Source organism: Schistocerca cancellata, chromosome 3 (genome assembly GCF_023864275.1).
Source record: "Schistocerca cancellata isolate TAMUIC-IGC-003103 chromosome 3, iqSchCanc2.1, whole genome shotgun sequence".
NCBI classification, from domain to species: Eukaryota; Metazoa; Arthropoda; class Insecta; order Orthoptera; family Acrididae; genus Schistocerca; species Schistocerca cancellata.
This window is the reverse complement of record NC_064628.1, coordinates 867,366,349-867,389,133: the sequence shown is the minus strand read 5'-3', so window position 1 is coordinate 867,389,133 and position 22,785 is coordinate 867,366,349. Positions and strand designations below refer to the sequence as shown.

The 22,785-nt window shown below is 36.5% G+C and overlaps 1 protein-coding gene across 1 annotated transcript in view; it reads left to right on the top strand.

Annotated features, from left to right (window-relative positions):
* Positions 1–22,785, top strand: part of LOC126175921 (hemocytin) — a 486,280-nt gene that overhangs the window by 188,763 nt on the left and 274,732 nt on the right. Inside the window, exons 23-26 of the mRNA XM_049922991.1 lie at positions 3,088–3,269; positions 7,280–7,457; positions 14,414–14,544; positions 17,929–18,049. Of these exons, the coding sequence (XP_049778948.1) occupies positions 3,088–3,269; positions 7,280–7,457; positions 14,414–14,544; positions 17,929–18,049 (612 nt within the window). The remainder of the gene's footprint in view (positions 1–3,087; positions 3,270–7,279; positions 7,458–14,413; positions 14,545–17,928; positions 18,050–22,785) is intronic.

Below are 22,785 nucleotides of genomic sequence, written 5' to 3'. Positions count from 1 at the left end.
ACTTCAAGAATAATATAATAATTCCAATCCCAAAGAAAGCAGGTGTTGACAGATGTGAAAATTACTGAACTATCAGTTTAATAAGTCACAGCTGCAAAATACTAATGCGAATTATTTACAGACGAATGGGAAAACTAGTAGAAGCCGACCTCGGGGAAGATCAGTTTGGATTCCGTAGAATTGTTGGAACACGTGAACCAATACTGACCTTACGACTTATCTTAGAAGAAACATTAAGGAAAGGCAAACCTACGTTTCTAGCATTTGTAGGCTTAGAGAAAGCTTTTGACAATGTTGACTGGAATATTCTCTTTCAAATTCTAAAGGTGGCAGGGGCAAAATACAGGGAGCGAAAGGCTATTTACAATTTGTACAGAAACCAGATGGCAGTTATAAGAGTCGAGGGGCATCCGATGTTATTCAATCTGTATATTGAGCAAGCAGTAAAGGAAACAAAAGAAAAATTTGGAGTAGGTATTAAAATCCAGGGAGAAGAAATAAAAACTTTGAGGTTCGCCGATGACATTGTAATTCTGTCAGCAAAGGACTTGGAAGAGCAGTTGAATGGAATGGACAGTGTCTTGAAAGGAGGATATAAGATGAACATCAACAAAAGCAAAATGAGGATAATGGAATGTAGTCAAATTAAGTCGGGTGATGCTGAGGGAATTAGATTAGGAAATGAGACACTTAAAGTAGTAAAGGAGTTTTGCTATTTGGGAAGCAAAATAACTGATGATGGTCGAAATAGATAGGATATAAAATGTAGACTGGCAATGGCAAAGAAACCGTTTCTGAAGAAGAGAAATTTGTTAACATCGAGTATAGATTTCAGTTGGAGGAAGTCGTTTCTGAAAGTATTTGTATGGAGTGTAGCCATGTATGGAAGTGAAACATGAACAATAAATAGTTTGGACCAGAAGAGAATAGAAGCTTTTGAAATGTGGTGCTACAGAAGAATGTTGAAGATGAGATGGGTAGATCACGTAACTAATGAGGAGATATTGAATAGGATTGGGTAGAAGAGGAGCTTGTGGCACAACTTGACGAGAAAAAGGGATCGGTTGGTAGGACATGTCCTGAGGCATCAAGGGATCACAAATTTAGCATTGGAGGGCAGCGTGGAGGGTAAAAATCATAGAGGGAGACCAAGAGATGAATACACTAAGCAGATTCAGAAGGATGTAGGTTGCAGTAGGTACTGGGAGATGAAGGAGCTTGCACAGGATAGATTAGCATGGAGAGCTGCATCAAACCAGTCTCAGGACTGAAGACCACAACAACAACAACATATTGATAATGTAATATGTAGTAGAATACAGGTAAAATCTAGGGTATGTCACTATACAATATTGACAGTTTGTTAAATACTATACTGGATAGACATATAATTTCTCATTGTACTGTAGTGACAATAGGCTACTGCCTACAATTGGGAATCAAGGTTACTTCAGTAATTTTCACTGTTTTTAAGGATGGAGTTTTTGATAACGGAACAGTGCATGATCGGTGTGGCAGAAGGATACATTACTCACGCTTTTTCGAAGGAAATAAGCTTCCTGCATTGGCGACAAGTGTCTTGGAAAGGACACATTGCCACTCATCACGTAGGGGAGACATTAGGTACAGTAGAAAGAGTGCTATACATTTGAGCTTTCAGCCACAAGGCATTCTTCTACAATGGAGAACACATCTACATTCACACAACCACAACTACACACACATGACCACTGTCTCTTCTGCTGAGGCCGGCCTGCATATAGCAACTGCATTGTCTATTATTCATTTCCATTATATTTTTATTTTGTCTGCTGTGCTGTTTCATCTGGGTATCCATTTTTAAGCAATATATTTAACCCATTAACCCTTGAGTGTGTACAACTATGCATAAAGTGCGCCAAACACAAATAAAATTGTTTTGCACCATTCCATTGTCGTTTCACAATTGTGATTTCATATCTATTCCTTCATTATTGCTTCAGCTAACACAGTTATAAATTGCCTTGTCATACACCCAAGTGAGCAGCAGTAGTATAAAATAAACAGTGCACTAAGTCAGAAAAAATTTACGATCCATGCAAGAGAATGACCCACATTACGAGTTAGTGGCACAGTCCCACAATGAGGCAGTTGTCTACACGATAATGAGTAATCAAACAAGCGATTGGCTGGGATCTGATGCAGCTGTGCTACTTAATGCTTTGAGTGGGTTGTTATTGTGGGATAACACCTGTCCATGTCAATAGTGTGATAATGAAAGTTTATTTCATTATTGTTTAATTAAACAGTCAAGTAGCTCATATTGCATAAGTTTATTTATGATTGTCTAATTAAACTAATATTAAACTGCCATTTTGCTTTTACATGTTTACTTTGGTAATGTAGTCATATAGTTTCTTGTGCAGTCTGTGGTTGTCTAGGCTTGAGAGCTGTACCCAAAATATTTGCTAAAGTGCAAACAGTAGCCATTTTCTAATGTGCAAACAAAATAAAAATAAAATGGAAATGAATAACACTCAATGCAGGAAACTTATTTCTACCAAAAATGTGTTATGGTTGTGGACCCTGTTGCAGCTAAACCCACATTTTCCTTTAGCAGTCCCTTCAGTATCCAGAAGTAACGAAAAAAACAAATTTGTTTCAATATTCCCACCATATGGGACTATGATGAAGACATACGAGTGAATTCATTCTGTAGATATTTGAATATCATGCTGTATTTCGTAATGTTGGCTTCCAGTCCCCTGACAACCACTACATAATTGCATATATATTTGATAATGATCAGTTTTTCAATTAATACAACATTGTTAATGAGAGAAGTTAGTACACAAAATTCATATGAGAGATGTGAAGAAATTTTCTTATTGTACTGCAGTTTTTAACTTTTTGAGTATCTTGATTGTGCACAGTGAAGGAGCAGCCACTGGTGCATGAAAATTAATATAACGTATAAATAAAATAATAGCATTTTGTTAAGCAGGTAGGACAGCTGAAACATTTGGTTAATAGCTTGTGCTTATTTGTTTGGTATATGGAAATGAGTATCTTTAAGCACTAAGCTGGAATATGTGTTTATCTTTTCAGAACATGCATAATCCAACAAAAGCTCGTAAAGGAGGGAGATGTATTGCTGGCTGCACTTGCAAGAAAGGCTTGGTTCGTGATACTGAGACTGGAAGTTGCATCCCTCCATCACAGTGTGCTTGTCACCATGGAGGTCAAAGCTATCCTGATGGAGGCACAATTCAGAATGATTGTAATGAATGGTAATTAATACATTCCTCATCTTTATATTTTTGCACTTGTACACTGCATATTGTGCACTTTTTCAATTTTGCATAAAAACTTACCACATTTTCACATTTTCCATTTACACATTTTCAAATTTTTACGCTATTACAGTATTTTTACTGCCCCAAAGTAATTTTTGTCACACTTATACAAGACCAAGAAATTGTCACAAAAAGATTTGTATATAGTGTGGCCAGTGATTGTTTGTTTGCTGTCTGCATGCAAACATGCAGTCATTATCGTGGGCTGTAGCTGCAATACAAATGGCGACACTGTTGTTTATGACATTGTAGTAGTCAGCTTCGGAGGTAAGGAGAGAGAATGCAGCCTGTGGTCAGGCAATCACCATATGTACCAGTGGTATACAATTGCTGTTAACATCAATGTGAGCAGTTGCAGAGTAAACTGAGCGAAGCTAAGAAAACAGGAGTTTTTTAAGTGTAGTTTCCAATTTTTGCTCATGCGAAAATGCTGGGTTCATCACAAAAGAAAAGAAGGTGTCTTTCCATAAAGAGAAAATAAACAAAATCAAAGAAGTTCAGACAAGTCCTAGTGAATGTAATGTGAACTTCACAAAGCATCTCAAAATCCCACTTTTCACCTAAACTACCATATTGGTCAATGAAACATAGATAAGGTCTAGTGTCAAAAGCCAAATGGTGATAAATATATGTGTACTCACACTTGAAAGTTTTTGTGATTGGAAAAATGTCTACAAACTTGGTTTCTGTAGTAGCATGCAGCTAATGTGCCTATTTGAGGCAAAACCCTTAAAGCAAATGTTTTTGTATCTGCAAAAAAGTTAAATGTTGTAAACTTTCATGCTTCATCTGAGTGGTTACACTGCTTCAGAGTAAAATGTGACATTAATGGCCACAAATTTTATGAGCGGTTAACAGTGTTGACAATGTTGCTGTAGCATGTTCAAAAGAGCATGATCTTCCAAGACTCCAAAGTACAACACAGATTAAACAGGAACATTTTTTAACTTAATGTTGGAGAAAAGATTGGCATTTAAGGACAACCCCTGCTTTGGGGAAAATAGAAGCAAGTGAAGAGTTATGATACTCTTTACCACAAACACAGATGGCTCTGATAAATTCCAGCTACTAGTGATTGGGAGATCAGCAAAACATTAATGTTTCAAGAGAGTAAAATTGTATCCCACTAACTATGAGCCAAACAAGAAGGCATGAATGACTGCAAACCTCTTCAAGAGTCATCTCATAAAGCTTAAAGCCCACATGCTTCATGAGAAGAGGAAAATACTTTTGCTTTTGGATCGTTGTTCAGTTCGCCCTCCAACACTACAGTAACATGGAACTGGCATTTTTTCCAGCAAATTTTATGAGCCATCTTCAACCTCTGGATTGGGCATCATTGCTGCCACAAGAGCAAAGTACAGCAAAATGTCAGTTCAGTGTGTTATCACACATCTAGACAGTGGGTAGGGAGATCCTAAACTGGTCAGAAGCACTTACTGCATTGGAAGTAGCAGAACACTACATAAGATCAAGAAAAATTAGTGATAACAAGCTGTGTGGACAGTAACTGCATATGAATGCTTTGTCTATAAATGAATATAGTGTTGCTTCCAAAAAACAAACCACAATTTATTAATCCATTCTTTAGGGCAAAGTAACTTTGTCCACAATTTAGGCATAAGGCTATTTGAACTACTATACCTACTACTGGATGGTATATGTATCTTGTGTTTGCATCCGTTTAAAGTTAATTCAGATGTATTAAGAAGTTTCATTTTAATCTTAATCTGACTTGTACATTTATTTTGTAATCCCCCTTCAACAATGTATAAATGAGGATCTACTGCATGTATTGTTATGTCCTTCAAATTCCACATAATATAATTTTCTGTGATGAATTTTGCTGAAATTAACATGTTCTTGGAAATTATGAGTTACACAAACTATGTTGTTCAGAGTTTAGGTCAATATTGAAGACAGTGTTAAAGGCTGGATCAAAATTTAAGCAAACGATTGCCACAGAGTACATTAAAATAGTATATTGTAAACCTGTTCAATGCTTAAAGAAGTGGCTAACAGAAGAAACAAGTAGAAAATAGATGGTGTGCAATATAAGATACTTAGTAAAAGTTAGTTAAATCAGAGGAGATGAAACAGTCAGAAATGTCTTAGTAAAAGCTGAGTGATCAAAAGGAGAATATGAGAAGCAGTTATGTGCTGGGAATGGAGACCTTCAGGACAAAGTACATGTGGCTTTAACTCTTCTTACTAACAACAGTTCCATCCAGTTATGATGTAGAGCTTAATCTCTGTTAGGTCAGCACAGTTTGTTGCTGCAAACTGTCTGCATCATTACAAATCAACCTGACATATGCACTAATTTTTAATTGAGGTGTGTGTGTGTGTGTGTGTGTGTGTGTGTGTGTGTGTGTGTGTGTCAAGAAGAAAGATGACACACAAAATTATAATGATTATTCAATATTCATGCATGCTTTTGTTTTATCTATAGATAAGTGGTTTGCTTGCACTCCAAAAAATGTTGATGTTTATGCTGATGTGTATCCTGGGGTAGGAACATTTTAATATAAAATGCTGTGCTATAGGCATGAGAGAGATTCTCCAAAGTATATATGAAATTTCATGATTTGGCTACATAAAGTATACCAGTGGCAAAGAGAAATAAATAATGACATTCAAGAGAGGATAATATCAGTTGATAAAAGAATTTCCCTCATGTGAATAATCATGGGACTGAATGTAAATAAAATGGATTAACAGACAACAGAACCAACACTTCTGCAGATAGGAGGACTAGTAGATATAAAATCCACTCAGACTGCTCTAAAGAAACAGGAATGTTCATACCAAAATACTTGATACCTGAGAGAAAAAAAGAACTTCACAAAAAATGTAGGCTCAGATAAAGATGACAGTGAATGACAAACGCTGACTGCTTTCGCATTCAAACCCATCATACCAAATGTTAAATATATACAAAATATGTTTGGTCATCAGCATTGTCCACATTTGTCACTGTATTATTTCCTTTGCAAGCTCTAGAAGAATATGGTAAAAATGTCTCATTCAATTTGTTATTGTTATTTTGGTAAAATGAATAGTATTTTGAAATATACTGGCAGGTTAAAGCTGTGTGCAAGACGGGGACCTGCCTTTTTCTGGCAGTTGCTCTACTTGCTGAACATGCGCACCTCACAATCCACCCTCACAGCTTCATGTCTGCCAGTACCTCTCTCCTGCCTTCCAGGCCTGGAAAGGATAAGATTGTATTTGTAATCTAACTGTCCAAACATGTAAATTAAAATTCAAAGCCATTCCTCACTTCTACCTTTCTTCCCTCTCTTCTACCTAATATGTCCATTCGTGCCAGTCAGGCCATAGTGCCACAACAATGTATATGTGTGTGCCTGTTTGCTCTTAAGAAGAACACGAGATCTTAATCACAGCTATTGTACAAAATTTCATGTTTATGTGCCTGTCTGTCAGTGAATGTGTGCACTGTATCACAATATGAGAGTTGATTGTCATTACACTCTCTCTCCATTTTTCTCTCTTTTACCCTATCTCTCCCATTGTTTATTTACTTTGTATTCCACTCATGATTTCTGGCTGAAATAACATAGGAGCCTAATTGTCATGACCGTTATTCTTTTATCTGTCTCAGTTTCCTTTGCCAGTGTTTGTTGTAGTTTCCATTGAAAGCCTTTATGGACAAAGAACTTGATATTTATATAGTAGTTTCCAGAGATTAAGGTTCACATTCTTGAGAGTACTGTGGTTTTTCTTTTTACTTCATTTGTACTCAGTTTTAGTCACCATAAGCAGGTGTGTTCTATGCCATAAGTCCCCCTGCTCCTTATCCCCAGCCAGGTGTGCCCCACCACCAGCCAGATGTGTATGTATTAAACAGACTGAGTCATTTATTGCTGCTAGCACTGATATCAGCAAGATAATGTAATTGGAATAAGCTCTTCTGTTTACAGCGTTTGTGTCTCTGGCAAGTGGAACTGTACAGAACACATTTGTGATGGACTGTGTACTGCATGGGGTGACTCCCATTACAAGACATTTGATGGCCGTATGTATGACTTCCAGGGTAACTGTGATTATGTGTTAGCCAAAGGGACCCTTAATGATGATTCTTTCATGATCTCCACACAGGTGGGTACTATCCACAAACCGTATTTATGTCTGTCTAATCAAACTATTCATAAGCTTATGTAGATTATTACTTATGCAAATCAGTTTCTTCATTGTTACCCTCTTTGCCCTCCTACTATCTCTGGCACCTACTCTTGCCTAACAACACAGGGCACTCTCAATCTGGAGTATGAGTGAAAAAACCTGCTGCAAAATTTCACTACCTTACTATTGTGTTCCAGTGTTGAAAGACAAGAGAGTTTCCTTTCCATGTATTTTATCAAATCTTCAAAATCCTGAAACAACTTTATTTGAGACATTATTATAATTAAAATGATGGAAGCCTGTGACTGTTTGAATACAAGGTCACTTGTCATTGAGAATAAGAGTTTATGTTACTTTTTACTCTTTAATTATTGGTTTACCATCATAATCAGGACACATTTTCGGAATAGGTGATCATTTTAAGTCCTTGGGTCTTTACATTCCTATCTGAGATCATTTTAGAGTGAAACTAGAACCAGCATCATGATTTAAAATTGCGTACATCTGCAGCTAACTCTTAACTACTACAGTCATTCACAGGAACACAATTACTATGGAGGGGTCTCACAGACCACATTTTTATATTTTATATATCAAACCAGAATTTTGCTGAGTATATATAGTTTCTTGACTTCCTGTTGTTCATTACACTTCTTAGAGGTGGACTTTGTAGAAATCTGATTTTTTTAAAACAATACAGTATTTTAAACACTTTGACAATTAAAACAAAGTGTAATTTGGAGTATATTTTTATCTTATGAGTTATGAAAATAACAGCAAATAGTTAGCTCTCTATTCACAGACATATTATCATCAGAGGGATTATGTTACAAATTGGCAAATTAACTAGGGAAAAATCCAACTTGACTTACGATAAATTGTGTCCGAAGTCAACTATCAGTTTATGACTCATCTTTGCAGTGTAGAGCAAATATTTCAGTCCATAAGTCTAGGAATGGAGAAACTTCGCCACATTTTACTTATAAAATTACAAGTAAAAACTAAATACATGTTCTCATGTGACACTGAATCATACTTCAGTCAATTTCCACCTGCAAACACTTCACACTGACCTTCCTGGAACACTTAAGACAAATCGGATCATTTTAAGTCCTTGGGTCTTTACATTCCTATTTGAGATCATTTTAGAGAGAAACCAGAACCAGCATCATGATTTAAAATTGTGTACATCTGTGTTTTCCTCTTCAGACGAGGAGGGCAAAAGGCACATGTTTATCAATTCTCGAATTCTTCTTTCGGTGTCTGAGGCTCATCTTGTAAGTGAAGTATTCTTCTGATGGTGTCGCTCAACTCTCATGGCAAGCATCCAATAGAAATTCTACGCTTCATATGAGGTTCAACTAGGTCTCTTGCTAGGGTCTTCATGAAGCTCAATCTCATTGTTACTTCTGCCTTTGGATAAGTTTGACGCACCATATAACAATACCACAAGCAACATCCATCAATGTGAAGAAAATGGCCAAAGGCCATCTTCTTGTCTGGCGACTTGACGAATAAACTGCACACATTTGGTCAAGAGAGTCCACACCACCTTTTGTTATGTTATAAAACAGTATGCTCTCAGGTTTTCCTGATTCAGGATAATTGTTTACTGAATGGTGCATAAAAGAGATCAGTATTGCAGCTTTGGACTTCTTGGGCACGAAGGAAACCAGAGTCATGTCTTCTGTAAAACCGTAAACAGATGTCTTCACAACATGTTTCTTATTAGGTAAGAAGTTCTGTGGGATCTCCTTTTTGTTCTTTTTCAGTGTCCCAATGTATGTGAGACCTTTTTTTGAAAGTTCATTGACTATTTCTACTGATGAGTACCAGTTGTCACATGTAACATTTCTCCTTGTCTTTTTAATGGGTTTCAGCAATAGAAGAACAGCCTGTGGGGGAACACTGTGACCTTTCTCATGTCTGGGAAGGGTGTGACCCTCGCTGCCTTTTCCAGAATAAATGTATGCATTGCACAAGTAATTTGTGCGAGCTTCAGTCAAACACTGAACTTTCAGGCTGTACTTTTCCGGTTTGTTTGGCATGTAAATTCTAAATCCACACCTTCCGTGAAAAGGAACAAGCATTTCATCGATACACACTGTTGCACCTACAGAGTAGCAAAGTTGACTGTTTTCAGTGAAATGAGGAAAGATTTGTGAAATTGCTGCTGATTTGTCTATTTTCTTTCTTTCCACCGTATCATCTGGATTGTCAAATCGTAATGCAGACAGTAAAAACAGAAATCTTTCTTTGCTAACACTGCATCTGAAAACATCTCTGCCTGTTCCATCAGTTGCAAACAAGCTGTAAACAGACTCGTTCTCCGACTTGAAAATGGCTGAATTCACTAATAGACCAATTAGTGCCTTCAATTAAATGACATCAACATCTTGTAGGTAGGATAAGTGATAGTTAGCATACTGTGCTCTATGTTTAGATATTTTCAGATTTGTCCATCGAATGATTTTGTGTAGAATGTCTGGTGTAAAGAACAGTTTCCGTACCTCCAAAACAGCAGGGTTTTCTCCAAGACTTACCGCCATCTGTCGCAGTCCAGGAAGCTGCAAGATAATGTTGGGTTGCCTTGTTCTTACATTAGGTGGTGGCTGCTTTTTTCTCCCGCAAAAACATCTATTATTACCAAAGAAGTATGCTCCATCATCATCAGCTGTCACATCTTCATCACTCGCAGTTTCCTGCTCTGAGTTAATGTTGTGATCATTAAATATCTCAAAATCAGGGTCATTATCACTGTAATCAAAGTCTTCATCTGAAGATTCAATGGGGCAATCTTGAACATCCACATCTGTCTCACATAACACATGTTGCATAGATGGCCCAGCTTTCCCCACCCTGGAGAAACAGTAGCATGCAACAAAAACATGGCATGCAAATACTATGGTATGTCTGTGAGACCTCTCAAGGCTAATAATTACGAAACAAAGAGCAGCAACACTGCAAGAATGCTGTCATGTGTAGCTTGCCAGCCAATAGGAAGATACATGGAAGAGTCCATTTGGCTTTGCAGGGGTGTGAGAAATATCTCGACACAAAAATTCGTAACGGTCTGAGAGACGGTTTTATTTATTTTATTTACACGCCAAGTTCCATAGGACCCAATTGAGGAACAAATCTCCAAGGTCATGGAACGTTTCAGTACATGAAATTACAACATAATAGTAATAACAGACAAAAATAAATGTTTATGAACCCAAAAAAAGTCGGTCCATAAGTTTAAGTAAACGCAATCAACAATACAATAAGAATCAGCTTAATTTTTCAAGGAACGCCTCGACAGAGTAGGAGGAGTGATCCATGAGGAAACTCTTCTGTTTCAATTTGAAAGTGAGCGGATTACTGCTAAGATTTTTGAATTCGAGCGGTAGCTTATTGAAAATGGATGCAGCAGTATACTGCACACCTTTTTACACAAGAGTTAAGGAAGTCTAATCCAAATGCAGGTTTGATTTCCACCAAGTATTAACTGAGTGAAAGCTGTTTACTCTTGGGAATAAGCTAATATTGTTAACAAGAAATGAGAGTAAGGAACATATATATTGAGAGGCCAATGTCAAAATACCCAGACTCGTGATCAGGGTTCGAGAAGAGGTTCGAGAACTTACACCACTTATTGCCCGAACCACCCGTTTCTGAGACATAAATATCCTTTTAGAATGGGAAGAGTTACCCCAAAATATAATACCATATGACATAAGTGAATGAAAATAAGCAAAGTAGACTGATAGCTTTCGAATAGAAAAATGGCAGTATTAAGTCTTTGAACAAGATCCTGAACGTGGGCTTACTATCTATCTGAAAACCTAGAAATTTGAACTGTTCAGTTTCACTAATCTTATGCCCAATCTGTGAAATTTAAATGCCATGTTTTGTTGAATTGCGTATTAGAAACTGTAAAAACTGAGTCTTACTGTGATTTAGTGTTAGTTTATTTCCTACAAGCCATGAACTTAGGTCATGTACTGCAATATCTGAAACCAAGCCAATGTTGCACACAACATCCTTTACTACCAAGCTAGTGTCATCAGCAAACAAAAATATTTTAGAGTTACCCATAATACTAGAGGGCATATCATTTATATAAATAAGGAACAGGAGCAGCCCCAACACTGATCCCTAGGGGCACCCCCCACTTGACAGTACCCCACTCAGACCCCGCATCACAGCTGTTATCAACATTGTAACTGTTGCTAAAGTAAGAGGTGAACCAATTGTGAGCTACTCCCCGAATTCCGTAATGGTCCAACTTCTGGAGCAATATTTTGTGATCAACACAATCAAATGCCTTAGTTAAATCAAAAAATATGCCAAGCATTTGAAACCTTTTGTTTGGCCCATCCAGTACCTCACAGAGGAAAGAGAATATAGCATTTTCAGTTGTTAAATGACTTCTAAAGCCGAACTGTATATTTGATAGCAAACCATGTGATAGTAGTTAAGGGTTAAAGCTGTTACAGTGTACTGTGAATTCCTGAGATGTTTGCGTCATTATAGGAACTTCAGTGAATATAATAAAAATACAGTGATATTTACAAATTAATATATTTGTCACCTCCTATGTGTTATGACCAAAAATCTAAATATGTGATTCTCTCTATGCACTAAAGGCGCTAACATTGATAGGTAACAACAGTATGTATCATCACAGACTGTTGTTTGATAGTTTCAGTTTGTCCGCAACTTCAAACTCAGAAATTTGCCATGTAGTATGCAACTTGATAAACAATTCCCCACTGAATCTGAAGATAAAACAATTACTTCTAAGGGAAATACATCTCCGCATACAGTTGGCTTGGTACCAAGTTAATAACACTTGAAATTGACTTTATTATTGTTGTTTTAAATAAGATGTGATGGCTTCTGCAGTTTTCCTGCACTGATACCTACCACAGAACATGAACATTCTATTCTCACAATTAAAAAAAAAGAGGAATGCTCCTTGTCACATGTTTATAATTGTTTCATTTAATGAAAGGAATAAAGGTAACCAGTCACTGTATAATTGAGGTGTTAACTGGCATAGAGGACCATAAGCAAGACTGAAAATATTATGCTTTTCGAGAATGTCTTTCTTCAAAACATATACTCCTTCAATTCATTATATTCCACTCCAGACTTTTCATTATCAGTGTTGTTACATTTTCTCCTTGATTTCTGGTCATACACTATAATATTATTAATTTCATCAAATTTTCAAGTCAGTTATAATAGAGATCTAGAGGGTCTGTTTCTATGGACATGTAGATGCAAGACAGAAACAATGGTTTAACTGATCCCTTCATCACATTTATTTTATTATAAAGAGTTTTATATCCTGTTTTTTTAGATTGTTCTTGCACTTTCCAATTTTGTTCACTTGATCTGTCAACCTCTCTCCTTAAAATAAGCATGTGTGTAGAATCACTTTCGTTGCTCTTTTCACATGACGCTGCAGTTGTCCCATATCACAACAATTTTTCCTTCCAAGGTTTCTTTTATGAGGCTTTTATGTTGAGCTAATTGTCCAGTTAATTTAGTTTATCTTCTCTGTATCATTTTAATCAATGTAATTTTCCTTTAATTTCTTTTAGTTTTTATTCATTGGATTTTCTTTCTGTCAAGGGTGTTTATGTGGCTATCTACGTCCCTACTGGTTCTAATTTTTCCTTTTTTCGTTCCCTCAGATTCCACCCTTCACAACTACAGCTTAAAATGCTTCAAATAAATTTCTGGATTAATGTTTTACTTGTTTCTATACTAAGGTGTATGTCTGTTAATAAATTGCTCTTATTTCTGAATGCTTGTTTAGCCATTGCAATTCTTCTTTGAATATCTTTTAAATTCCTGTTGTCACCTGTTATTGTACTTTATAAGTCAAAAAAATTATTTATTTGCATTAGTATTTTATTTCATATGCTAATGTATGCCCCGTACTTGTCTGTTTCATTTATCTATCACTATTAACTTAGTCTTCTTTGTGCGTCTTTTCAGTTGGTGGTTATCAAACACACCTGAAAATTTTTTAGCATATAGTATATGTCCATTTCAGAATGTGCTAAGACTATTATGGCATCTACAGATTGAATACAATGTATGTTTTTCATCCCTTTAGTGCTGTTTTTCTTTGTTTGTGTTGCACTTTCTACAAATAAACTGAATAAATGATATGAGGAAGGGCAGATTGAGAACCAGTCTTTTATCTCTCCAGTCTATTCCAGTTTCATTCAGTTTCCCAAATAGTAGCTTCTATTTGATCCTATCAAAAGCCTCTTTTTGATTAACACATTTGGCATTCATTTTTAGTTCATTTTATTTTTTCTTTCTAAGATAATTTTTGTTTTTGGTACCATTACAGCTTCTCTGGTTCCTTTTCCATTCCTAAATCCAGTTTTGCCTTCTAAGTTCTCGCTTTCAGTCTTTTCTTAACAGTACCGAGTTGAGCAACATATTCTAATGTACCAGTGAAATATTCATTCTATTGTTGTAAACCATTTGAATGAAAGTATCAAAGCTACATGACAGTTTAAAAATTAAAAATAATAATAAAATAAAAATAATAATAATAAAACAGCTAAGTCTCAAAAACGATCTGCTTCTTTACTGTTAAAAAATAGTGAAATGTGCCTCAAATATTTTAGACTGTTTACCAAGCATTGTTTAAGTAGTGCATGTTACCTGTTGATAATACAAACAGACAGGAAAAAATTGTCAGAATTGTTTCCTCATCCTACACTGAGCTGGTTGAAATATTATTGCAAAAAAACTTCTAATATATAGACATTTGTGTGATTTTACCTCACTTACTGTGTAAACAAGAATTCCTTATGGTCTGACTACTTGCAAACTAATCAAATTTTATTTGAGAGCAAAAGTAAACATTATTGCTACTAATAATACTGTTTCTCTTTTCTTTTCCTTCCATTATTCAGAATGTGCCATGCAGTTCTCTGGGTGCCACATGTTCCAAGTCTGTGAGCATGGCTATTGATTTTGCAAATAAAAAAGAGACTATAACATTCATCAGGGACAGCCCAGTACCTGATGTAACTTCTCTTAATAGGTAATTTTTTATTCTTAATTACTTGAAATTTTCACAAAAAAGGGGAAAAAAACAAGATCTACAGCATGCAAAATATATTTGTACAGAGAAACATTTCTATTATGGATATTGCTATAGAGAGTGAAACCTAAAAAACAAGTAATGAATAATTCGTGATAACGTATAGGTGAGTAATAGTTATTTGTTATTGCCTTTATTTGTTTAAATTGATCTACATATGCTCAGTAACAAAAAATTAACAGTTTACTATCAATGCAACAAATTTGTTGGCTTCTTAAGAGACCTAGCATTGTTTAAATTTGAGCAATTTGTAAAAAAGGAAGCATGATTTTTAGATCATTGGTTTTGTAATGCCTTAGATGAGCACCACAATTGTAGTAATGAGTGTACAGATTTATCAAAACTATGTTACTTCCTGTGCTGCTCAGTTGTTTCTCTTATCATGTCTTCAGGATCTGACAACCGTATACCTTCGAAGTGAACCACCCTAAGTTGTGTACGAACTTGAAGGTGTACTGTTGCAGACGACACATCATCAAGAGAACAAATTTCTCATCTACTCTGAATACCTGAGTCCTCTGCAGGCTCATCAACCTTCCAATCAGAGAAAGTCTGCATCTATGCACAAACTCTGCAAACCACTGTGAAGTGCATGGTGAAGGGCACCTTCTGCTGTACCATGTGTTAAAGCTTCTTGCTATTCCATTTCTATATGGATTGTGATATGAATGACTGCTTGGATACCTCTGTATTCACTGTAATTAGCCTATCTTGTCTTCACAATTGTTATGGGAGTGATATGTAGAAATCTGCAGTGTATTACTAGATTTCTCACATAATACTAGTTCTTGAAACTTTGTAAGTAGGCTTTTTGTCAGTTAGATTGTGTCTATCTCCAAGTGTCTGCCATTTCAGGATTTTTGGAATTTCCATGACACTCTAACTTTGGTCATTCAAACTTGTAACCATTCATGTTGCCCTTGTGTGCATGTATACAGTTTTGTCCTATTTGGTATGGGTCCCACACATTTGTGCAATATTCTGGGACGGGTCACATGAGTGTGAATATGCAATCACCTTTGTAGACTGATTTTCATTTTTCCAGTATCCTACCAAAGATTCAAGGTTTACCACCCTCTTCATCTATGACTGAGCTCATGCGATCATTCCGTTTCCTAATCCTACAAATTGTTACACCCAGATGTTTGTGTGAGTTGGTTGATTCCAACCAATATAGTCTAGTCATTGGGTACTAAATTTTTCCTTTCCATGAAGTGTACATTTTGATATTTCTGAACATTTACATCAGTTGCCAATTGCACTATTTTGAAACCTTATTTGGATATGACTGAAAATTTGTGTGACTCATTTCATGTAGTACAGGGTGTTCAATAAGTAACTATGCAGTTCATAACTTGCTGTATTAAAGTAATGGAAGTTATAAGAGATGCTGGAAATGATCCCCTTGAGCTTGAAGTCACAATTGCACATGTTTTCACATGCTCTTGAAGACATTATGCAGAAGATTGGGAGTGATGTTCCAAATGTGACATGTCAGTGCAACTTGGAGTTCTTATATGGCGTGTGTATTGCTTTCATAGGCCGTTCCCTTCAACATACCCAATAGAAAGTAAACCAGTGGAGCCAAGTCAGGTGAATGCAGAGGCCAGAGTCCTCAAGAGATGATGCGGTCACTGAAGATGTTCTTGAAAAGTTCTTCGCCTTGTGTGCAGTATGAGCAGTCACCCCATCCTGGTTCAGGCATTCTCAATTTCGTCCTCATTAAGTTCAACTAGGAAGGGCTTCAGAACACATTTATGGTGTCCTGAAAGTAGATCTGCCCAATGATGTGTTTACGAGTCATGGCACACCAAATACCAACCTTTTGATCATGCAGTAGGGACACCTTAGATTTGTGCAGATTCTCCATTGTCCACACATGACTATTCTGGCTATTCATGTAACTGGAGTGGTGAAACCATGCCTCATCCATGAAAAACGTTGTGTCAAGAATCCCCTTACCATTGTCCTGAAGGAAGGACAGAAACCAGTTGCAAAAGTTCACATATGCTGGGCGATTGGTGTATCTCAGTTCCTGCATGACTGAAATTTTGTGCACATACATAGACAGTGGCATCCGGAGAACCTTGCGAGTGGAACCCACAGACATGTGGGCTTGCTGAGCTAGTCATCTAACCAATTTCTCTGGACTTTGTAGCATCATGCCTTGCACCTCCACCACCTTCTCTTCGGATGTAGATGCAGATGGCCTGCCTGATTTTGGAGCATCACAAACGCTTCCAGTCTTTCGAAACTTGGTGATGACATTCCATACAGCATTGTGGTTAGGCATCTTCACTCCTGGGAACTTTGGCGCAGATGCAGCTTCTACTGCTGAGGTAAACTTGTCTCCATTGCCAAACACATGCTGTACAAGAAACACTCTTTGTTCAATCATCAGCGTGATGGCTTGGGTCACAATGATGTCACACGAGACGTTGCTCTTCAGTCAAACTGGACCTGTGAACAAATACAAATACCTGGTCATATATGGTTCAAATATGTAAAACAATGGAAAACATTGTATTAATAATTGACAATCATATCAGTCATTACTTAGCACAACATAACATGGCACTGCATAGTTATTCTCTGAACACTCGGTATTTCACTATTGATGACTGCATCATTTGCAAAGCAGCTGAGGTTACTATTGAGACTGTATGTATTATAAGTACTTTAGAATGTACAGGACATCCTTCTGTTTCAACAGCAAGCAAAAAATGTTGTTTTTCTGCTGGATTCTGGAGAACATGGGGATAAGAGACAACTGACATAGTGGTGAAGGAGATCTGTAAGACTAAAAGAGTTAACATTGTGTCATTCATCTCCAGGTTGTAATCTTGCTGTTGAGGTACAAAGTCATGCCTCAGTTAGGGAGAGGGAGGGGCAGGGGGATTCTAATGGTAGGTAGCTGCAGACTGTAGTTGTCAGTGCCAGCTAACATGTCAGTTAAGTTCATGTATTCATATGTGTTGTTTCCTCTACTAACTATTGTGCACCAGAACAAAGTAAATCAGCTAGTATGACATACAAGCAGCAGTTAAAAAAAAAATCTCTCATTTTGCATCCTAATATCCTTGGACACCCACCAAAAATTCTCATATACTTTGTCAGTCATTTGTTTGGTAACTGAGTATCATATCCCATTGTATTAAATGAGTGTATCAGCTCTTAGCATCATGAATATCCATCTTTTCTGCATATCTGAACTGCTGGTTGCTCTGTAAAATAGGCTGTGGACTTCATATATGTAATTTCCATCATTTATTTTTATTTATTTTATTCATAAAATGACTAATTATGTTGTATTTGCAATTTTAGGATACAGGTCCGTGAGGCTGGACTTTTTGTCTTTTCTGAGGTGCCAGACTTGGATATTGTACTTCAGTGGGATCGTGGTACCAGAGTTTATGTTAAACTGGGCCCAAGATGGAAAGGACTGGTAAGTAAAGTCTTTAGAGTCATTAATACATTGTATATACAATCACTGATCGTCAGTGCACAAATATTGAAACCAAATGAAATACAGAAAAACCCAATTTTTAAGTTCCCAAATTTTATGTTTTCCCACTTTTTACATTCATTTTTGTTGGTACCAACACAACTCCTATTCTCTCAGTACAATGCTTTCCCATCATTAATGCCAGCTGCGGTGGCCGAGCGGTTCTAGGCGCTTCAGTCCGGAACCCTGTGACTGCTACGGTTGCAGGTTCGAATCCTGCCTCGGGCATGGATATGTGTGATGTCCTTAGGTTAGTTAGGTTTAAGTAGTTCTAAGTTCTAGGGGACTGATGACCTCAGATGTTAAGTCCCATAGTGCTCAGAGCCATTTGAACCATTTTGAACCCATCATTATGATTCCCTATTACTACATTCCCCACATTTTAAGTTTTCTTTGATGTTATCATGACCTGTGATAATCTTGGAGTAATATTTATCGATCCAAATAAGTTTTTATGCAACAAATGTCTGGGGACAGATGGTACTCACTTAAACAGGTTAGGCTCCAAGATCTTCACTAAGATGATTACCGATATTTGCAACATTATAAATAATAAGGGAAACTAAACAGCAGAAGAGGGGATGATCATGCACAAAATGTGCCTGAAGAAAGCAATATTTCTTTCCTTCATTATAATGTAGTGGGATTAGGCAACAAGATTGATGTTTTCAACCACTATCTTTCAGATATTACACACCACATACTAGTTGTCAGTGAACACCAAAAATCTGCAGATAACATACACCTGTTTAAAATCCAAAATTATTAATTAACTGATTTTTACTGTCGTTCTAACCATGAAGGTGGAGGAGTGGCTATCTACCTGAGAACAAATAACCTAGTAGAATCTTACGAAAATATCTCTTGGGTAAAAGTGTATTCCACTGATTTGAACTGTGAAATTGTATCAATTATGTTAAAATTCTTGTCTGTTGTATACTTTATCTTAGCATTGTATAGATCACCAAATGCAAATTTCCAATTATTTCTTAATTCCCTTGATACAGTATTATGTAAAATAATGTCCAAGCAAGAGCATATAAATGTTATATTATTAGGGGATATTAATGTCAACACATTACAAGATTCCCAAGAAAGCAAATGCTTCAAAGACTGTATCTATTCTTATTGCACAGAAGATCTGTTGGGAGACATACCCACTAGAATCACTCCAACTGGTATAAGCTCTATAGACCATGTTGTTACAAATTGTGAAAATATTGCCACAACTGCTGTTGTAAATGGTCACATCCCTGACCATCTAGGCCAGCTATTAGTGCTAAAGGGAGATCCTTGTATAAAACCAAAGAAAATTTATGAATACAAAAGGAATCTCTCTGTTATCAAAATTGCCAAACTGAGAGAGAACCTTGGTCAAGAATCTTGGCATCTAGTATTTCAAGCCGAAGGAGTGAATAATAAATGGGATGCCTTTCTTATCTTATCATCCCATCAGAAAGATAAATATCAATAAGAATAAGGCAAGACAGTCAAGGCCCGTGGAATTTGATAATACTACCAAAGAACTGAAAGAAAAAATGGAAGAAATGTATATGATACAAAAGAGAGACCAAAAACTATGAGCACAGGGATAAATACAAACAATACAAGTACCAGTTTCACAAGCAAGTCAGAAGATTGAAGGCTGAAAAGATTAACTCGAAAATACAAAATTCAGATTGTATCTCCAAGACCTGCTGGTCAATAGTAAATGAAATAAGAGACAGTAAAACAAAAGTAAAAGGTAATATCAACATACAGATATCTAATAACAATATTGATGTCACCAATCCTCAAGAGATCTGTAACATTTTTAATGACTATTTCATAGATATCATAGAATCTGACTTTTGTACCACAGATAAAGTACTGTTGGAAGTCTTGCTGAGGACAATTCTGAAGCTAATCAACTCCATGAACTTGAAATCAAGGATATTTTGCAGCTCATCAGCGAATGTAAAAACAAAAAATCCGCTGGATGGGATGAAATTTCTCCATTTTTACTTAAACAGTGCGAAAACAATCTAGCATATCCCTTGGTGCATCTAATAAATAGTGTCTTAAAAGGAGTGTTCCCTGACATACTAAAATTAGCCATTGTTAAATCTCTCTACAAAAACGGTGATAAACAACTAGTAGAAAATTACAGACCACTCGCCTTAACTTCCGTTTTTAGCAATTTAATTGAAAAAATAATTCTGAAATATATGTTAGAGCATTATAATAAGCACAACTTCCTGGGAGATTTTCAGCATGGTTTCAGAAGTGGTCATAGCACCATGACTGCAACACTTCAGTTTATGCTGAAAGCTCTTGACAAAATTGATGAAGGCATTATAGTAGCTGGAGTTTTCCTAGACCTGTCAAAGGCTTTTGATAGGGTTGATCATAAGGTACTTCTGCCAAACTGGCCAGAGATGGCGTAAGTGGGACATTATTGCACATCATCACATCATATTTAAAAAACAGAAGACAGTGTACCTCAATCTCACACAGTAGTGGAGAAACATTAAAAAGTTATACATCAATGGTCAGGACTATTAAATTTGGTGTGCCTCAGGGATCAATAATTGATCCCTTCCTTTTTATATGTTACGTCAATGACTTCCCAAAGATAGTAAAATATGATACCTTCATTACAATGTATGCAGATGACACTTCAGGCCTTTGTTGGGGAAATGATATTCTTAATCTCGGCATAGAGGTAAAAAAAAAATTTATAGATATTGCTAAGGAAAAGTTTGAAAATGACAATCTAAAAGTCAAATTACGAAAAACAAATATAATCCCCTTCAATGTTGGTGATCTGCAAACTTGTATTGATTCTCAAGATAGCAATTTCATAGGGAAAATCTGCAGTGAGTGTAAATTCCTAGGTATATGCACAGATAGCAAACTACTATGGACACAACAAATTGACGATGTATATGCAAGGTTATCATCTAGCCTGTATGTTTTAAGAAGAATAGCTCCATATGTTAATACCCAAACAATGAGGATGATGTATTTTGGTTTAATACATCCATTTCTGGCATATGGTCTTGCACTGTGGGGAGGGGCTTCCAAAACTCATGTAGACCGAGTATTTAAACTCTAGAAAAGAGCTTTGAGAATATTAGGCAAAAAAGATGCACGAACATCATGTAAGGAATTGTTTATAGAATTTAAAATTCTAACTATCTATTCAATGTATATGTTTGAAACAATAGTATTAATTGTAGAAGATAAGAAATACACCTGTCGTAATGCAGAAATTCATGATCACAATACTAGACAAGTACAAAATTACCATATGATGCACAGAAGACTGAAAAAAACTGCTAACAGTCCATATATTAATGGAGCAAAATACTTCAATGCACTGCCAAATGAACTGAAGGTAATAACTGGAGAGACATTCAAAAAACATCTAAAATCATGGCTCATTGAGGAGTGCTTCTATAGCCTACTGTAGAAACTAAAATCTAAAGTATTATTGTTGTTGTTGTTGTTGTTGTTGTTGTGGTCTTCAGTCTTGAGACTGGTTTGATGCAGCTCTCCATGCTACTCTATCCTGTGCAAGCTTCTTCATCTCCCAGTACCTACTGCAACCTACATCCTTCTGAATCTGCTTAGTGTATTCATCTCTCGGTCTCCCTCTACGATTTTTACCCTCCACGCTGCCCTCCAATACTAAATTGGTGATCCCTCGATGTCTCAGAACATGTCCTACCAACTGATCCCTTTTTCTCGTCAAGTTGTGCCACAAGCTCCTCTTCTCCCCAATTCTATTCAATACCTCCTCATTAATTATGTTGTCTACCCATCTAATCTTCAGCATTCTTCTGTAGCACCACATTTTGAAAGCTTCTATTCTCTTCTTGTCTAAACTATTTATCGTCCACGTTTCACTTTCATACGTGGGTACACTCCATACAAATACTTTCAGAAGTGACTTCCGGACATTTAAATCTATACTCAATATTAACAAATTTTTCTTCTTCAGAAACGCTTTCCTTGCCATTGCCAGCCTACATTTTATATCCTCTCTACCTCGACCATCATCAGTTATTTTGCTCCCCAAATAGCAAAACTCCTTTACTACTTTAAGTGTCTCATTTCCTAATCTACTTCCCTCAGCATCATCTGACTTAATTTGACTACATTCCATTATCCTCATTTTGCTTTTGTTGATGTTCATCTTATAACCTCCTTTCAAGACACTGGTCATTCCGTTCAACTGCTCTACCAGGCCCTTTGCTGTCTCTGACAGAATTTCATCAGCGAACCTCAAAGTTTTTATTTCTCCTTCATGGATTTTAATTCCTACTCCAAATTTTCCTTTGTTTCCTTTACTGCTTGCTCAATATACAAATTGAATAACATCAAGGATAGACTACAACCCTGTCTCACTCCCTTCCCAACCACTGCTTCCTTTTCATACCCCTCGACTCTTATAACTGCCATCTGGTTTCTGTACAAATTGTAAATAGCCTTTCGCTCCCTGTATTTTACCCCTGCCACCTTCAGAATTTGAAATAGAGTATTCCAATCAACATTGTCATAAGCTTTCTCTAAGTCTAGAAATGCTAGAAATGTAGGTTTGCCTTTCCTTAATCTTTCTTCTAACATAAGTCGTAGGGTCAGTATTGCCTCACATGTTCCAACATTTCTAGGGAATCCAAACTGATCTTCCC